General features: G+C 39.5%; 2 protein-coding genes across 2 annotated transcripts; both read left to right on the top strand.

The window, feature by feature from the left end:
* The first annotated feature begins 3,325 nt into the window (after positions 1 to 3,325).
* LOC137183524 (tripartite motif-containing protein 16-like) lies at positions 3,326 to 5,657 on the top strand. The gene has a single exon (XM_067590664.1). It carries the CDS (start codon positions 3,347 to 3,349, stop codon positions 5,015 to 5,017), a length of 1,671 nt encoding a protein of 556 aa, XP_067446765.1. The 5' UTR covers positions 3,326 to 3,346; the 3' UTR covers positions 5,018 to 5,657.
* A 6,587-nt stretch (positions 5,658 to 12,244) lies between these two features.
* Positions 12,245 to 14,686, top strand: LOC137183521 (tripartite motif-containing protein 16-like). Its single transcript, XM_067590660.1, has one exon. The coding sequence runs from the start codon at positions 12,379 to 12,381 to the stop codon at positions 14,047 to 14,049; it is 1,671 nt and encodes a 556-aa protein (XP_067446761.1). The 5' UTR covers positions 12,245 to 12,378; the 3' UTR covers positions 14,050 to 14,686.
* The last annotated feature ends 3,904 nt before the right edge of the window (positions 14,687 to 18,590 follow it).

The following is an 18,590-nucleotide window of genomic DNA, read 5'->3' as shown; positions in this document are numbered from 1 at the left end:
GGTTCACTTTCACCTGCCTGTTTTTTTTGTAAATTAGTTTTTTTCCCATACATGGGTGACAAAACTAGAACACAGTGAATAGTTTTGACACAGTTATCTACAGTGATATGTTATCAAGCATGTAGTAATGTGACCTCACGCGTTGATATCTGAGGATCAACAGGAAAAACTACACAGTGGAAGCTGACTGCAGCCATGACTTTATCCTCAGGTTCTTGCTGCAGGGTTGGAGCATTTCTGATACTTTACCTACCACAGTAGAAAAGTGCATGTAAAAGGTATTAACCCTTCTCCAAGATGCATGAACATCCGACCAGCCAAGTACCTGAAAAACTGTGTGCAGGTGTACCTGAGGAGAAGCCTACATGTGCTTTTATAAAATATGAAAATAATGAATGAAAATGTCTACAGCCAGTAAATGGCACATATTAACATGATGTGCACATACAAAGGCGTGGACAGAAGTATTGGTACCCTTGCATTTTATTAAAATAATGCACCATTCATACTGAACAGTGTTGAAATTAAAAGATATTTTACTATCAATGCATGTCTATGTTTCAATCTATGTCTATGTCTATGTTCAACAAAATGATTGGTACCCTTTAGAATTTGTTAGAAATAACTGATTGGTAGTGATAGTTTAAGCAGACTATTGTGTTTTAATTAGTATCACAGGTGTTTTCAGTCTTATAATCACTCATGCAGCCAGTTTAAAAGGAGAAAATGACTCACTCTGCTGTTTTGTGCCGCTGTGTGCATCACATTGAACATGGAAAACAGAAGGAAAACTAGAGAGTGGTCTGAAGATATTAGAAAAAAGGTAACAGCCAAGCATGGTCAACGTAAAGGTTACAAGACTATCTCCAAAGAGCCTGATGTTCTTGTGACCACTGTTGCCAATATTATTAAGAAGTTTAAGGCCCATGGAACTGTAGCCAACATCTCTGGATGTGGTGGCAAGAGGAAAATTGGCCAGAGATTGAACAGAAAGATTGAATGATTGAGAAAGAACCATGGAAAACTTCAATACAGATCCAAGCTGATATTCAAGTTCAAGGAGAATAGTTTCAAGTTGCGCTGTCCGTTCGCTGTCTGAATGACGGTAGAAGACCCAGGAAGACCCAACTTTTAAGAGGGAGACACAAAAAAACAGAATGGACTTTGCCAAAATGCATGTCGGTTAGGACTCATAGCGTATCGACCAGGTTACATGGTTGTCTCTGTCTCTTTTCTCTGCTCCGCTCTGCTCTCTGTCTCTGTGTCATGGATGTATAAAGAGCTGCAGGTCTGTGTGTCTGTTGACCGAGGGCGGGGCTGAGCTACACACACGCAGAGCAGAGAGGCCGCAGCGGACAGGATGAAACTCTGCATTCACACAAAGTCCGGCAATGCGGCACCTTCTTGCAGGGTTGTGTGGAGGTGCGGGCTTCTTTATTTGTGCTTTAGTATGTAGGCTAACTGCTGTGAAACAAGCAAGCGACAAATCTTGCATTGTATGTCTGTAAGTACTTCAATTTAATTTACCTGGTAATACTTATGTACTTTTACTTAAGTATGTTTTTTTAAATCCAGACTTTACTTGTAATGAAGTAATTTTACATTGTGGTATTGATACCTTTACTTAAATAAGGGATCTGAGTACTTCTTCCACTATTGCCGTAAGCACAAATAAACTATTTCATAATCATTCAACCAAAAGAAAAAGGCAGAAATGGAGGTATTTTATTTGTTAATGCTTACATATGTTAAAAGCAGTAAATAAACAGGTAATAAATGGTTTATAACACACTGTAGTTGTAAGCAGACACTTACCATATGTATATAAAATAATTCATTACATTACCCATTCAATATTTATTCAGCACTCTTTGCACTCTTGCACACCTTTGTACTACTGGTATCCTTGTTTACAGACACTGTTTGACTCATATAAAGACATTGCATGTTGTTGTCCATTTGTTGTTTCTATATGTATATACCAGTCAAACTTGATTTTAACAACAGTTGACTGAAATGAGGGTCAAGAAGAGTGTCAAATTTCTGAAAATTTGTAGTATTATTCTTTTAGGATGTTACATTTGGGGACATTTATTCATATCTCTCACTGCACTGTAAAGTTTTTAGTTTTCTGTTTGATCTGTTTTATTCAATTTTTGCTCATTAGCTGGAGTAAAGGTTGTAATAGCAACATGTTGCTGTAAATGTACTGTAATACAGTTAAGCTTGAAAAAATAAATGAAATTAAAAAAAGAGATTAAAGAAATTAGAGTGGTGATGTTAAACAAACTACATCCAATTTATATGTTTCAATACCTTAGATTGTGTAAGTGAATTGTATAAAAGAAGTCCAGTAGTACAACAGCTGCTGTTATGGTTCTGTCCCAGTCTGGCTCTGTGTCCCTCCACCACTCCACCAGTTGCCATCAGGCTTTTCTGCCTGTTTAAGACTGGACTGAGTGGGAAGAAGGACAGATAAGAGAGGTTGCAGATTATATTTAAGGACTACTTGAGATACTGTTGCTGGCTACATCGACTCTCATAGGAACTAAGTGCTAAAGTGAACTAAACACTAGCTATGTTAGTCAGAGCTGCATTTTTCTTTTCATTCAATTTATGTTGTTTCATGCAGCCTTAATATACAGCCACTCTGTTTTATAGACTGATTTATTCATGGTTTTGTCAACAGCTATAATGCTGGAGTTTATTTTGCTTTGTGTGCTCGTTGTGATTTGTGCACTTATTTAAGTTGTATTCATACGAGTTCTGGGATGGTTTAAAGAAGTTATTCTTCAGCCTCACTCTGCCTATGGTCTCCTGCATCTGGATCCACCTACTCTGCTCCACATAACAGCTGCAGCCATGATGTGTGAACTATAGTATAGTATAAATATATACAGTAGGTACAGGTATAGATGATAGGCTCAATATACATGATAATAATATAAGAGTGAGTGAGGACATCCCTTTTGGTGAATTAAATTCCTCCGTTCTCGCTGGGAGGAGGTGAGATGTGAGTCAGAAAAGCGAGGAGCCACATTAGCCAAACGAAAAGCAGCCAGTATCCCTTTAAAACTGCTCCTCTACCTGGAATGAATCAGCACTTGATAAGCCCTCCCTCTTCTTCCTAATCTCAAACACAACAAGCTCCACTCTGTGCTCATATTTCCTTGTTCCCTCCCCTTCAGATCTACAGTTTGAAGATGGATGTAACCAACATGTAATGTAGCACAAGAGCTGTCAGGCTCCATTTATTGCAGAAACACGTGTTGTCCAGATCAAAGTTCAAACTTGTTTCATCTGTCAGGAAGTGAACCTCAGACAGTCGTTACCACTGAGAGCTGAAATGGCGCAGAAAGGAGATCAGCTGGACCGAGAAACCTTCTCTTGTTCCATCTGTCTGGATCTACTGAAGGATCCGGTGACTATTCCCTGTGGACACAGCTACTGCATGAGCTGTATTAAAGGCTTCTGGGATGGAGAGGATCAGAGGAAGATCTACAGCTGCCCTCAGTGCAGACAGACCTTCGCACCGAGGCCTGTCCTGGGGAAAAACACCATGTTAGCAGCTTTAGTGGAGCACATGAAGAAGACTGGACTCCAAGCTGCTCCTGCTGATCACTGCTATGCTGGACCTCAAGATGTGGCCTGTGATGTCTGCACTGGGAGGAAGCTGAAAGCCCTCAAGTCCTGTCTGGTGTGTCTGGCCTCTTACTGTGAAAAACACCTCCAGCGTCACTATGATGTAGCTCCATTGAAGAAACACAAGCTGGTCGACCCCTCGGAGAAGCTCCAGGAGAACATCTGCTCTCGTCATAATGAGGTGATGAAGATGTTCTGCCGTACTGATCAGCAGAGTATCTGTTATCTCTGCTCTGTGGATGAACATAAAGGCCACGACACAGTCTCAGCTGCAGCAGAAAGGACTGAGAGGCAGAGAGAGCTCGAGGTGAGTCGACAAAACATCCAGCAGAGAATCCAGGACAGAGAGAAAGATGTGAAGATGCTTCAACAGGAGGTGGAGGCCGTCAGTCACTCTGCTGATGAAGCAGTGGAGGACAGTGAGAAGATCTTCACTGAGCTGATCCGTCTCATCCAGAAAAGAAGCTCTGATGTGAAGCAGCAGATCAGATCCCAGCAGGAAACTGAAGTGAGTCGAGTCAAAGAGCTTCAGGAGAAGCTGGAGCAGGAGATCACTGAGCTGAAGAGGAAAGACGCTGAACTGAAGCAGCTCTCACACACAGAGGATCACAACCAGTTTCTACACAACTACCCCTCACTGTCACAACTCAGTGCATCTACAGACTCATCCAGCATCAATATCCATCCTCTGCGCTACTTTGAGGATGTGACAGCAGCTGTGTCAGAGCTCAGAGATAAACTACAGGACATCCTGATGGAGAAAAGGAGAAATATCTCACTGACAGTGACTGAAGTGGACGTTTTACTGTCAGAAGCAGAACCCAAGACCAGAGCTGGATTCTTAAAATATTCACGTGAAATCACACTGGATCCAAACACAGCATACACATATCTGTTATTATCTGAGGGGAACAGAAAAGCAACATACATGAGTCAACAACAGTCTTATTCTCGTCACCCAGACAGATTCACTGGATGGCAGCAGGTCCTGAGTAGAGAGAGTCTGACTGGACGTTGTTACTGGGAGGTGGAGTGGAGAGAGGATGGAGTTGGTGTAGCAGTCGCATACAAGAATATCAGCAGAGCAGGAAACTCAAATGAATGTCAATTTGGATTTAATGACAAATCTTGGATGTTAGATTGTAACACTGACAGTTATACATTTTGGTTCAACAACATCAAAACTCGTGTCTCAGGTCCTGGTTCCTCCAGAGTAGGAGTGTACCTGGATCACACAGCAGGTATTCTGTCCTTCTACAGTGTCTCTGAAACCATGACTCTCCTCCACAGAGTCCAGACCACATTCACTCAGCCTCTCTATGCTGGACTTCGTACTTATTATGGAGACACAGTTGAGTTGTGTAAACTCAAATAGACAGAAGTCATTTCAGACTTCATGTGTCAGATTCTGTTGTAATTCTTCATGTTTTTGTCTCCATTGTTTCTGAGAGCTCGTTGCTGTGGTGTTTCTGAACTGCACAGAGATCAGCTGTCAATCAAACTGGGATTGTCAACACTTATTTTCTTTTCATTTGTTGTTCTTTTAATGTTTTGAGTTTCTTTAAATGTGACTTTTTCCTGTGTGTTTTTATCCATGGAGGCTATCACTGCTCATGATGATGTTTTTAACCTTCACTGACGTTTCTTCAGATGAAAATGTGAACTTCTCTTTGTTCTAAATGTTAGTTTCATGTTTGTATTGATGTATTTGTGTGCTGTTGTTTCTCTTCCACTTCAGCATCTTAAACAGAGAAAACAGCAGAACTCCCTTCATCATAGATATTTTGTTCTCATCACTTTGTAAATTCATGAAGAAATGTACAATCAAACTGTAATTATCATGATAATAATAATCATTTATTATGTTCTTGTACATTCTGGGTTAAACTAACTGATTGTGTGGATGAAGTGAATCTGTACATGAAATCATTGAACAAGAGTCATTTAACAGACTTTACTGATCAGATGTGTGAACAATCTGAAGCTTTACATAATCAATAAAGTTATTATTTCAACAGTGAGCAAAGTGTTTTCTTCTGTCTTCATCTCAGGATCTCATTCAAAGCTTGTGGAGAAAATGTGAAATTAAAATGAGAGTTTATTTGAGGCAGTTTTCCTCCTGAAACACCACAAAGTACAGAGTTCATGTTCAGAGCAGACAAACGTTTGTCAGTCAGTCTCTATACTTTCAGCTTTCTTCACTAAAACATTTTAATGCTTTCAACACATTATACTGTTGAATAGTTAATTTATAACACATATATAACAAATTGATCAAATGTTTTATGTGTAAAATATTGATCTGATAGGTAATTAAAGCTGTCAAATAAATGTAGTGGAGTAGAAAGTACAATATTTCCCTCTGAAATGTAGTGGAAGTATAAAGTAGCATCAAATGGAAATACTCAAGTAAAGTACAAGTACCTCAAAATTTTTACTTAATTACAGTACTTGAGTAAATGTACTTGGTTATTTTTCACCACTGAATAAGACGGATAAAACAGGAGAATAAAAGTTACATTGCAGTGTTAGATATTAACCCTAAAATTTGATTTAATCAAAGGCAGAAAAAGAAAAGTAGCACTGTGAAATGTGCAGCAATCAAACAGAAAAGTCTTTACCTGTGAATTCAGGTCTGAGTCCATGACTACACCAAGATTTCTGGCTTGGTTTGTGGTTTTTAACATTATCAATTGAAGCTGAGTGTTGATTTTTAATTGCTCTTCCTTGACTCCAAAAACAATTACTTCAGTTTTATCTTTGTTTAATTGAGAAATTATAGTTTTAGTTTTGGTAAAGTGGTAGTAGTGATTGTTTTAATAGTAATAGCAGTAATAGAAGTTTCTGATGATGGTGTTGTTGTGATAGTAGATGTGATAGTAATCATAGTAGTAGTAGTGTTTTTATTAGAAGTACTGTGCATATAAAAGTAATTGCAGTGCTAGCAGTATGGGTTGTGTTGCAATTAGAGAACAAACAATACAGGATTTCTTTTAGGTCCATGTTGATATTTCAATGTTTATTTAATATATTGGCCCATTATTTTTTATATTGGTCGATATATTTTTACATAAATACATAAATATTGATAAAGATAGCTTAAATCTGGTTCTTAAAATGTGTTTGTTTATTTGGATCCCCGTTAACTGTTACATTCACAACAACTACACTTCCTGGGCTCTATGGGAAGAAAAATAGAATTTCATGTGATTATGTAAATCAAAAGTAAGTAAAAGTAAAAAACAAACAAACATATATATTCACATACGTAATACATGTGCTTAAATATTTAAAACATTTTAATCTTAAATTTGTGACCAAAATATGTAGCGAGCAGGACATTGAACAGTTGAACAATTAACTTGAATGGAGACACAGATAACAATATATCTGATCAAATCTGTAGATAAATTTACAATACTGATGTATTTGGGCTCAATTTGCAATAATAATAAATAATAATGATAGTAAAGGTACCTCTATTTTTTGTGTTATTAGGTTAAAGAAAGGACAGTAGCAGTAATGAGTGTGAGTAGTAATGGTGGTACTAGTATTTGTAATAGTTATGGCAGTAACAGTATTAATGTTTGTAGTATTTTATTGGATGTGTCTGTTCTGATGTTGCAGGATTCGACTCACAAGGTGGAGCTCTACGTTTTCCACACGATCCGCCACTACGCCTTCGACCGCATGATGAAGAGCGCCGACTTCTTCCTGCTGCAGTCCAACTCGCAGTACGTCACCTGGTGGTCGGTGGCCCTCAGCCTCCTCATCGTCACCTCCGGGTACCTGCAGCTCCTCTTCCTCAAAAGACTCTTCATCACCAAGACCGGCACTGAGAACGAGAAACCTCGCTGCTGACACGCTCAGTGTCCTCTGGATGTTTAGAAACAGGCCAGAATGAAGCCAACGCCAACAGATCTGTGTATAAATAACACCACAAAATCTGTTTGTATGATAGAAGTGGAGCCACAAATTATACTGATAAACTGTGGTGACTTTTCTTTCTGGTATTGTATCTGTGTGCTTGTTTTTCTCTACACAATATAAATAAACGTTGCCGTTAGATGATCATGTGAACAATTTGTGATGTTTTCCTCAGAACAGCCGGCATGTGTGCGCAGTATTAGATCGTACCATGTCAGGTTCAGCTAACGGAAAGTACATTTTGTTGTCAGAGGTTAAAAGAAAAATGACAGAAATTATATTCATCATTCTCACATCCTGTATCATAGGCTTTGTTCTCATTACAGGCCTTAATGCTCAATTCTGATTTTTTAGTCAGATCTGATCTTTTTGTGTTGTTGGTCCAGATTCATGTTCGTCAGTGGCATGTATCCGGCTCCGGTGTGAATACTGTTGAGGTCCTAAACTGCAACACATGCTCAGATTTAACCAACATGTGACCCGCATGCGTTCAAGAATAACGTTAAATCATAAACATGGATGATGTGGCTGTGCCAGCATACGGTTATGATAAGTTCCTTCCAGTGTAGCTTGAATAGCAGCTTCTCCATAAATGTCCAACAAATGTGAAACTTCCTCACCTTTCCATTGACCTCCGTCACTGTTGTTGCTCTCCTCCATATTAATTTTTACAGATTCGTGAGGTGCTGAAACTGAATGATGACAACAGGCGATAAATGCAGAGAAATGAGACGTTAAGAAAACCACATAGAGTCTGATCTGACCATTCTGACAGCGGTCGCATAGCCAGAGACCAGATATAAATCAGATAGGACCACATATGTAAGTGATCCAGATCAGATATAATTGGATTTGGAACCTTAAAGAGGGTCGCCCTCTCTACGAGACTCCTTTCCAGAAGCCTGATCATTCAGGCTGGCTTACTTCTCAGAATGGTACCTTATAATGAGGACAGTGCGTAAATTGCAATACTACATACTATACAATATAACTGCAAGGTCTTTAAAGTCCAACTGAAATTAAACAGCAATTGTTTGTCTACTACAGCAACATATCTGCTCTGTAAATCACTTGTCCTGTGTTCTGAGAAAAAAAGCAAAGGGGAGAAATTTATATTTTAAATTCTTTGATTTCATGATGGTGTCCCCCTTTACATTATTTCCATTAAATACTGTTCATCCACCTATGTAGCTGAAATCCTTATTTCGATACAGCAAATCAAATCTTTGCATAAAGCGATATCATGTCATTGTATCATCACTAGAGCAGACGGTCACACTGAGCCTGATAGCATCCTGCTCCATAACACAAGAGCCACAGACTCTGAACAGCAAACCACATTAGCTTTGTCTCCTTCTTATCTAACTTACAAACATGAACACACGTCTTGTGCTGCAGCTTAGCTTGTTGAACAAGTCACCAAACATTCACCACTAACAACAGTTGTGGTTCACTTTCACCTGTCTGTTTTTTTTTGTAAATGAGTTTTTTTCCCATACATGGGTGACAAAACTAGAACACAGTGAATAGTTTTGACACAGTTATCTACAGTGATATGTTATCAAGCGTGTAGTAATGTGACCTCACGTGTTGATATCTGAGGATCAACAGGAAAAACTACACAGTGGAAGCTGACTGCAGCCATGACTTTATCCTCAGGTTCCTGCTGCAGGGTTGGAGCATTTCTGATACTTTACCTATCATAGTAGAAAAGTGCCTGTAAAAGGTATTAACCCTTCTCCAAGATGCATGAACAACCCACCAGCCAAGTACCTGAAAAACTGTGTGCAGGTGTACCTGAGGAGAAGCCTACATGTGCTTTTATAAAATATGAAATAATGAATAAAAATGTCTACAGCCAGTAAATGGCACATATTAACATGATGTGCACTTACACAGGCGTGGACAGAGGTATTGGTACCCTTGCATTTTATTAAAATAATGCACCATTCATACTGAACAGTGTTGAAATTAAAAGATATTTTACTATCAATGCATGTCTATGTTTCAATCTATGTCTATGTCTATGTCTATGTTCAACAAAATTATTGGTGCCCTTTAGAATTTGTTAGAAATAACTGATTGGTAGTGATAGTTTAAGCAGACTGTTGTGTTTTAATTAGTATCACAGGTGTTTTCAGTCTTATAATCACTCATGCAGCCAGTTTAAAAGGAGAAAATGACTCACTCTGCTGTTTTGTGCCGCTGTGTGCATCACATTGAACATGGAAAACAGAAGGAAAACTAGAGAGTGGTCTGAAGATATTAGAAAAAAGGTAACAGCCAAGCATGGTCAACGTAAAGGTTACAAGACTATCTCCAAAGAGCCTGATGTTCTTGTGACCACTGTTGCCAATATTATTAAGAAGTTTAAGGCCCATGGAACTGTAGCCAACATCTCTGGATGTGGTGGCAAGAGGAAAATTGGCCAGAGATTGAACAGAAGGATTGAATGATTGAGAAAGAACCAAGGAAAACTTCAATACAGATCCAAGCTGATATTCAAGTTCAAGGAGAATAGTTTCAAGTTGCGCTGTCCGTTCGCTGTCTGAATGACGGTAGAAGACCCAGGAAGACCCAACTTTTAAGAGGGAGACACAAAAAAACAGAATGGACTTTGCCAAAATGCATGTTGGTTAGGACTCATAGCGTATCGACCAGGTTACATGGCTGTCTCCGTCTCTTTTCTCTGCTCCGCTCTGCTCTCTGTCTCTGTGTCATGGATGTATAAAGAGCTGCAGGTCTGTGTGTCTGTTGACCGAGGGCGGGGCTGAGCTACACACACGCAGAGCAGAGAAGCCACAGCAGACAGGATGAAACTCTGCATTCACACAAAGTCCGGCAATGCGGCACCTTCCTGCAGGGTTGTGTGGAGGTGTGGGCTTCTTTATTTGTGCTTTAGTATGTAGGCTAACTGCTGTGAAACAAGCAAGCGACAAATCTTGCATTGTATGTCTGTAAGTACTTCAATTTAATTTACCTGGTAATACTTATGTACTTTTACTTAAGTACGTTTTTTTAAATCCAGACTTTACTTGTAATAAAGTAATTTTACATTGTGGTATTGATACCTTTACTTAAGTAAAGGATCTGAGTACTTCTTCCACTATTGCCGTAAGCACAAATAAACTATTTCATAATCATTCAACCAAAAGAAAAAGGCAGAAATGGAGGTATTTTATGTGCACAATTTGTTAATGCTTACATATGTTATAAGTAAATAAATAAACAGGTAATAAATGGTTTATAACACACTGTAGTTGTAAGCAGACACTTACCATATGTATATAAAATAATTCATTACATTACCCATTCAATATTTATTCAGCACTCTTTGCACTCTTGCACACCTTTGTACTACTGGTATCCTTGTTTACAGAAACTGTTTGACTCATATAATGACATTGCATGTTGTTGTCCATTTGTTGTTTCTATATGTATATACCAGTCAAACTTGATTTTAACAACAGTTGACTGAAATGAGGGTCAAGAAGAGTGAAAATTTGTAGTATTATTCTTTTAGGATGTTACATTTGGGGACATTTATTTATATCTCTCACTGCACTGTAAAGTTTTTAGTTTTCTGTTTGATCTGTTTTATTCAATTTTTGCTCAGTAGCTGGAGTAAAGGTTGTAATAGCAACATGTTGCTGTAAATGTACTGTAATACAGTTAAGCTTGAAAAAATAAATGAAATTTAAAAAAGAGATTAAAGAAATTAGAGTGGTGATGTTAAACAAACTATATGCAATTTATACCTTTCAATACCTTAGATTGTGTAAGTGAATTGTGCAAAAGAAGTCCAGTAGTACAACAGCTGCTGTTATGGTTCTGTCCCAGTCTGGCTCTGTGTCCCTCCACCACTCCACCAGTTGCCATCAGGCTTTTCTGCCTGTTTAAGACTGGACTGAGTGGGAAGAAGGACAGATAAGAGAGGTTGCAGATTATATTTAAGGACTACTTGAGATACTGTTGCTGGCTACATCGACTCTCATAGGAACTAAATGCTAAAGTGAACTAAACACTAGCTATGTTAGTCAGAGCTGCATTTTTCTTTTCATTCAATTTATGTTGTTTCATGCAGCCTTAATATACAGCCACTCTGTTTTACAGACTGATTTATTCATGGTTTTGTCAACAGCTATAATGCTGGAGTTTATTTTGCTTTGTGTGCTCCTTGTGATTTGTGCACTTATTTAAGTTGTATTCATACGAGTTCTGGGATGGTTTAAAGAAGTTATTCTTTAGTTATTCTTCAGCCTCACTCTGCCTACGGTCTCCTGCATCTGGATCCACCTACTCCGTTCCACATAACAGCTGCAGCCATGCTGTGTGAACTATAGTATAGTATAAGTATATACAGTAGGTACAGGTATAGATAATAGGCTCAATATACATGATAATAATATAAGAGTGAGTGAGGACGTCCCTTTTGGTGAATTAAATTCCTCCGTTCTTGCTGGGAGGAGCTGAGATGTGAGTCAGAAAAGCGAGGAGCCACGTTAGCCAAATGAAAAGCAGCCAGTATCCCTTTATAACTGCTCCTCTACCTGGAATGAATCAGCGCTTGATAAGCCCTCCCTCTTCTTCCTGATCTCAAACACAACAAGCTCCACTCTGAGCTCATATTTCCTTGTTCCCTCCCCTTCAGATCTACAGTTTGAAGATGGGTGTAACCAACATGTAATGTAGCACAAGAACTGTCAGGCTCCATTTCCTGCAGAAACACATGTTGTTCAGATCGCAGCTCAAACTTGTTTCATTTCTCAGGAAGTGAAACTCAGACAGTCGTTACTACTGAGAGCTGAAATGGCGCAGAAAGGAGATCAGCTAGACCGAGAAACCTTCTCTTGTTCCATCTGTCTGGATCTACTGAAGGATCCGGTGACTATTCCCTGTGGACACAGCTACTGCATGAGCTGTATTAAAGGCTTCTGGGATGAAGAGGATCAGAGGAAGGTCTACAGCTGCCCTCAGTGCAGACAGACCTTCACACCGAGGCCTGTCCTGGTGAAAAACACCATGTTAGCAGCATTAGTGGAGCAGTTGAAGAAGACTGGACTCCAAGCTGCTCCTGCTGATCACTGCTATGCTGGACCTGAAGATGTGGCCTGTGATGTCTGCACTGGGAGGAAGCTGAAAGCCCTCAAGTCCTGTCTGGTGTGTCTGGCCTCTTACTGTGAGAAACACCTCCAGCGTCACTATGATGTAGCTCCATTAAAGAAACACAAGCTGGTCGACCCCTCGGAGAAGCTCCAGGAGAACATCTGCTCTCGTCATGATGAGGTGATGAAGATGTTCTGCCGTACTGATCAGCAGAGTATCTGTTATCTCTGCTCTGTGGATGAACATAAAGGCCACGACACAGTCTCAGCTGCAGCAGAAAGGACTGAGAGGCAGAGAGAGCTCGAGGTGAGTCGACAAAACATCCAGCAGAGAATCCAGGACAGAGAGAAAGATGTGAAGCTGCTTCAACAGGAGGTGAAGGCCGTCAATCGCTCTGCTAATAAAGCAGTGGAGGACAGTGAGAAGATCTTCACTGAGCTGATCCGTCTCATCCAGAAAAGAAGCTCTGATGTGAAGCAGCAGATCAGATCCCAGCAGGAAACTGAAGTGAGTCGAGTCAAAGAGCTTCAGGAGAAGCTGGAGCAGGAGATCACTGAGCTGAAGAGGAAAGATGCTGAACTGAAGCAGCTCTCACACACAGAGGATCACAACCAGTTTCTACACAACTACCCCTCACTGTCACAACACAGTGCATCTACAGACTCATCCAGCATCAATATCCATCCTCTGCGCTACTTTGAGGATGTGACAGCAGCTGTGTCAGAGCTCAGAGATAAACTACAGGACATCCTGATGGAGAAAAGGAGAAATATCTCACTGACAGTGACTGAAGTGGACGTTTTACTGTCAGAAGCAGAACCCAAGACCAGAGCTGGATTCTTAAAATATTCATGTGAAATCACACTGGATCCAAACACAGCATACACATATCTGTTATTATCTGAGGGGAACAGAAAAGCAACATACATGAGTCAACAACAGTCTTATTCTCGTCACCCAGACAGATTCACTGTATGCAGTCAGGTCCTGAGTAGAGAGAGTCTGACTGGACGTTGTTACTGGGAGGTGGAGTGGAGAGGGGATGGAGTTTGTGTAGCAGTCGCATACAAGAATATCAGCAGAGCAGGAAACTCGAATGAATGTCGATTTGGATTTAATGACAAATCTTGGATGTTAAATTTTAACATTAACAGTTATGAATTTAAGTTCAACAACATCCAAACTCACGTCTCAGGTCCTGGTTCCTCCAGAGTAGGAGTGTACCTGGATCACACAGCAGGTATTCTGTCCTTCTACAGCGTCTCTGAAACCATGACTCTCCTCCACAGAGTCCAGACCACATTCACTCAGCCTCTCTATGCTGGACTTTGGCTGTATAAAGGAGTCACAGCTGAGTTGTGTAAAGTCAAATAGACAGAAGTCATTTCAGACTTCATGTGTCAGATTCTGTTGTAATTCTTCATGTTTTTGTCTCCATTGTTTCTGAGAGCTTGTTGCTGTGGTGTTTCTGAACTGCACAGAGATCAGCTGTCAATCAAACTGGGATTGTCAACACTTATTTTCTTTTCATTTGTTGTTCTTTTAATGTTTTCAGTTTCTTTAAATGTCACTTTTCCCTGTGTGTTTTTATCCATGGAGGCTATCACTGCTCATGATGATGTTTTTAACCTTCACTGACGTTTCTTCAGATGAAAATGTGAACTTCTCTTTGTTCTAAATGTTAGTTTCATGTTTGTATTGATATATTTGTGTGCTGTTGTTTCTCTTCCACTTCAGCGTCTTAAACAGAGAAAACAGCAGAACTTCCTTCATCATTGATATTTTGTTCTCATCACTTTGTAAGTTCATAAAGAAATGTACAATCAAATTGTAATTATCATGATAATAATCATTTATTATGTTCTTGTACATTCTGGGTTAAACTAACTGATTGTGTGGATGAAGTGAATCTGTACATGAAATCATTGAACAAGAGTCATTTAACAGACTTTACTGATCAGATGTGTGAACAATCTGAAGCTTTACATAATCAATAAAGTTATTATTTCAACAGTGAGCAAAGTGTTTTCTTCTGTCTTCATCTCATGATCTCATTCAAAGCTTGTGGAGAAAATGTGAAACTAAAATGAGAGTTTATTTGAGGCAGTTTTCCTCCTGAAACACCACAAAGTACAGAGTTCATGTTCAGAGCAGACAAACGTTTGTCAGTCAGTCTCTGTACTTTCAGCTTTCTTCACTAAAACATTTTAATGCTTTCAACACATTATACTGTTGAATAGTCTAATCTATAGCAGTACATATATAACAAACCAACCAAGTGTTTTATGTGTAAAATAATGATCTGAAAAGTAACTAAGACAGTAAATAAGACATAAAACAGGAGAATAAAAATTACAGTGCAGTGTAAGATATTAACCCTCAAATTTGGTTTAATAAAAGGTAGCGACAAACAGAAAAGTCTTCAGCTGTGATTTAAAAGAACAGAGTTTTTGAACGAGCTGCCAAACAAACATTCACCGCTAACATCAGTTAGCAGCTAGATAGCCAATTAGCTGCTCAACTGCAGCACATGAAACAGCATGTAAACATATCTGCAGATGTCATCTTCTTACTCTTCAATACCACTGCTAACAACTCACCGTCTGCCCATGACTTGTAGCTACAGCAGTTTGTTTACTTTGTCTCTCTTGTATGTGTCAAACACAGACACCTACACACCCCTATTTCAGCTCTGCTATATCTCCAGGCTCTAATGCATTTTAAGTTTTTCTTGTTTTAAGTGCATCAGCTGTGATTGCTCTTTTATTAGTGGCTCACTTTGTATTAGTATTGTTTTCCTTTTTATATATTGGCTCGGCTAATGTCTTCTTGAATCTGTGTTTTTGGTGTTAGTTTGCCTTTCTTTGTGGTTCACTTTGACCCGTCTGACTGTTTTTTGTAAATGAATTTTTTCCCGTACATGAGTCACCAAACTAGAACACAGTGAATTGTCTGACCCAGTTATCTACAGTGATATGTTATCAAGCGTTTAGTAACGCAACCTCACGAGCTGATATCTTAGGATCAACAGGAGAAACTAAACAGCGGAAGCTGACTGCAGCCATGATTGCATCTTCAGGTTCCTGCTGCAGGGTTGGAACATTTCTGACACTTTACCCACCACAGTAGAAAAGCACCCTGCACTTCACTTGACAGTTTACAGAAACTCTTTGACCTCTATAAAAGACATTGCATGTTGTTGTCCGTTTGATCTATATTTATATACCAGTCAAACTGAAAGAACACAGGTCATCACTGAACACAAGGTGCAGGCATTTCAGCAGGTTAGACAACCACTGTTCTCCCTGAGATAGCATTTGTACTCACTATATCACTGTCTTTATCATTTGTTGGTAGGTTTTTGTGAGTGTGTTTGTGTATTAGACAGGTGGGGAGAAGAGTTACTGTATCATTTCAGAAATCTTCATGCATTATTGCATTTAACAATACCTGTCTCTTATCTTGGTGTCACACCTAATTTATCAATAGTTAAATCAAATTCTTGAGTGATGTAAGAGCATAGTTGAAGAGCATGTTGAGGCCGTGTTGTTCTTTGTCGGTTTTGAGTCTGTGTGTTCCATCAGGGCTGTACTCCAGAAAGCGGGTTTAGTGAAAACTGAGTTTGTTCACCGTTATGTGACCAGGGCCCTTAGGAAAGCACCCCAGAATACAAGAACCCGACAACACCACTCTGGGAATTTCACCCAGAGAATACCCAACAGATACACAAGCTCTTTGATAAAGAAAAGGAGCAGAGATGTGGATTTCAAGAACACAATATTGAAAACTTAATATTTACAACTATGAGGAGACACCAACTAGGTGACTATCCTACATTACCTTCACCAAGTACAGCAAACTAGGTCATACAGGAAGCAGACACCATGTTCCTCATTCCTATTATGAGAGGTGTACATTATTACCCACATATGAGAACAACTATGATTAGAAACATCGGAGAAAGGCATACCTTAGAGCTGCAAGTTACAGTGATCAGACCTGGTGTGATCATCTGGCACACACACACACACACACACACACACACACACACACACACACACACACTCTGGTCTCTTCATGTAAAGCTAACACTACCTCCAGTTAGGTGCAGTCTGACTGCAAACAGTACCTGCAAAAATGCCAGGGAAATACTTGAAACATGCACAGATAACATCAAGGAAAACCAGGTAAAGCGGATACCTTAATCTGGTGTTCATCACCCTCAACAGCAATACCAAGGTCAAGAAAGTGTGAAGCAAAACCTCCTTCCTAACCCCACATGGCTCCTTTTAAAGGGACTGTTAAAGTAGGATGTCGACAAAGGTCACCTGTTCTCAATCAGAGTGATTGTCAGATGGGGCAACACCCACAATAGAGCTCACTAATTACACTGAGATGATAACTTAAACTCTGGGTCAGTTCCCATGGTAACTGACTCTGTGAACCTAACCTGCTCGCTGACAGGTTTTCTTCAACAAACCCTGAGTTTCTCTCTGTCTCCTCCCTCTTACAGAGCCAGACAGAACCATTATGGACCAATCTGTGTGCTGAAATGTGGAGAAAAGCCTGAAACACTGGAAACAAACAAGGGCAAATTGTACTCAGCTGCAAAACTTTATGGGCCTTTTTGCGCTGGCATATCATTAGCACTGGTCGCACTGATGGAACATCATTCCTATAATATTGGAGATTATATGTTGATATTTCTGAGTGAGCAGGATTGAGGAGCATCACTGAATGCTGTTGAGTCAAGATACAAATATGTCTAAAATTTCAAAATCTGCTGCTTGAGGCAGTCATGTCTCTGTGTCTTTGATCTATATATTTTTAAAATCTTTAACTATATTTTTCATCTTCAGTTGCTGCCTCCTGTGTTTTATCCACATTAGATTAAAGCAGAACAAATATATTTAAAATGTAATGTAGCTGCAGCCTGATACACAGTCAGATTCCACTTTATCATCATTAAGGAAATGTAAGTCTGATAAATGATGAATTAATGGACAACACTGAATAAAACTTTATTGTGTTAACTTATTGACACCTTTCCCCGCTCTGACTCAGGCTCTGTTTTTTAAACATAAATATGTACCGTCCACATACACATGCATTAATATCTCTATGTCCGCTGGATTAAAATGGAGGCTCTGCCTTTTCTTTACCTGTTGCCATGGTGAGTCGTAGTATCGGAGCTCCAGTGATGATGGCTTTTTTCATTCACCATTAAAACTCAGAGTGAACATGCTCAGAGTTGATTAAACTAACTCTGATCAGCAGCTCTGGAACCGAAAACTCAAAGTTTCCCATCTCAGAGTTCAGGGTTAGACTCAGAGTTTATTGAATCTGCTTTCTGGAATGGACACCAGCCCTGCATATGCATTTGCATACAGTGCAGTGTAAGAGATGAATAATTATTTGATTTACTCAAAAGTAGCAGCAGAAAAGTCTTCAGCCTTGATTTCAAAGAACTGAGAGTTGCAGCAGACCTGCAGTTTTCTGGGAGTTCGTTCAAGATATGTGAAGCATAAAAACTGAACGCTGCTTCTCCATGTTTAGTTTTGACTCAGAGGACAGAAAGCAGGCCTGCCCCAGACCACCTGAGAGGTCTGAATGGTTCATAATGTAGCAGCAGATCAGAAATGTATTTTGGCCCTAAACCATTCAGTGCTTTATAAACCAACAGCAGTATTTTAAAATCAATTCTTTGTCAGACAGGAAGCCAGTGTAAAGATCTGAGAACTGGAGTTATATGATCCACTTTCTTGGTCTTAGTGAGGACTCGAGCAGCAGCGTTCTGAACCAGCTGCAGCTGTCTGATCGATTTTTTAGGGAGACCTGTGAAGACAACGTTACAGTAGTCGAGTCTACTGAGGAGAAATGCATGGACAAGTTTTTCCAAATCCTGCTGAGACATA

Source organism: Thunnus thynnus, chromosome 5, assembly GCF_963924715.1.
Source record: "Thunnus thynnus chromosome 5, fThuThy2.1, whole genome shotgun sequence".
Lineage (NCBI taxonomy): Eukaryota > Metazoa > Chordata > Actinopteri > Scombriformes > Scombridae > Thunnus > Thunnus thynnus.
This window is presented reverse-complemented; position numbering and strand designations above follow the sequence as displayed.

What these genes read in the sequence shown, in the direction of transcription:
- LOC137183524 (XM_067590664.1), top strand. Translation starts at nt 3,347, where the DNA reads ATGGCGCAGAAAGGAGATCAGCTGGACCGAGAAACCTTCTCTTGTTCC.
- LOC137183521 (XM_067590660.1), top strand. Translation starts at nt 12,379, where the DNA reads ATGGCGCAGAAAGGAGATCAGCTAGACCGAGAAACCTTCTCTTGTTCC.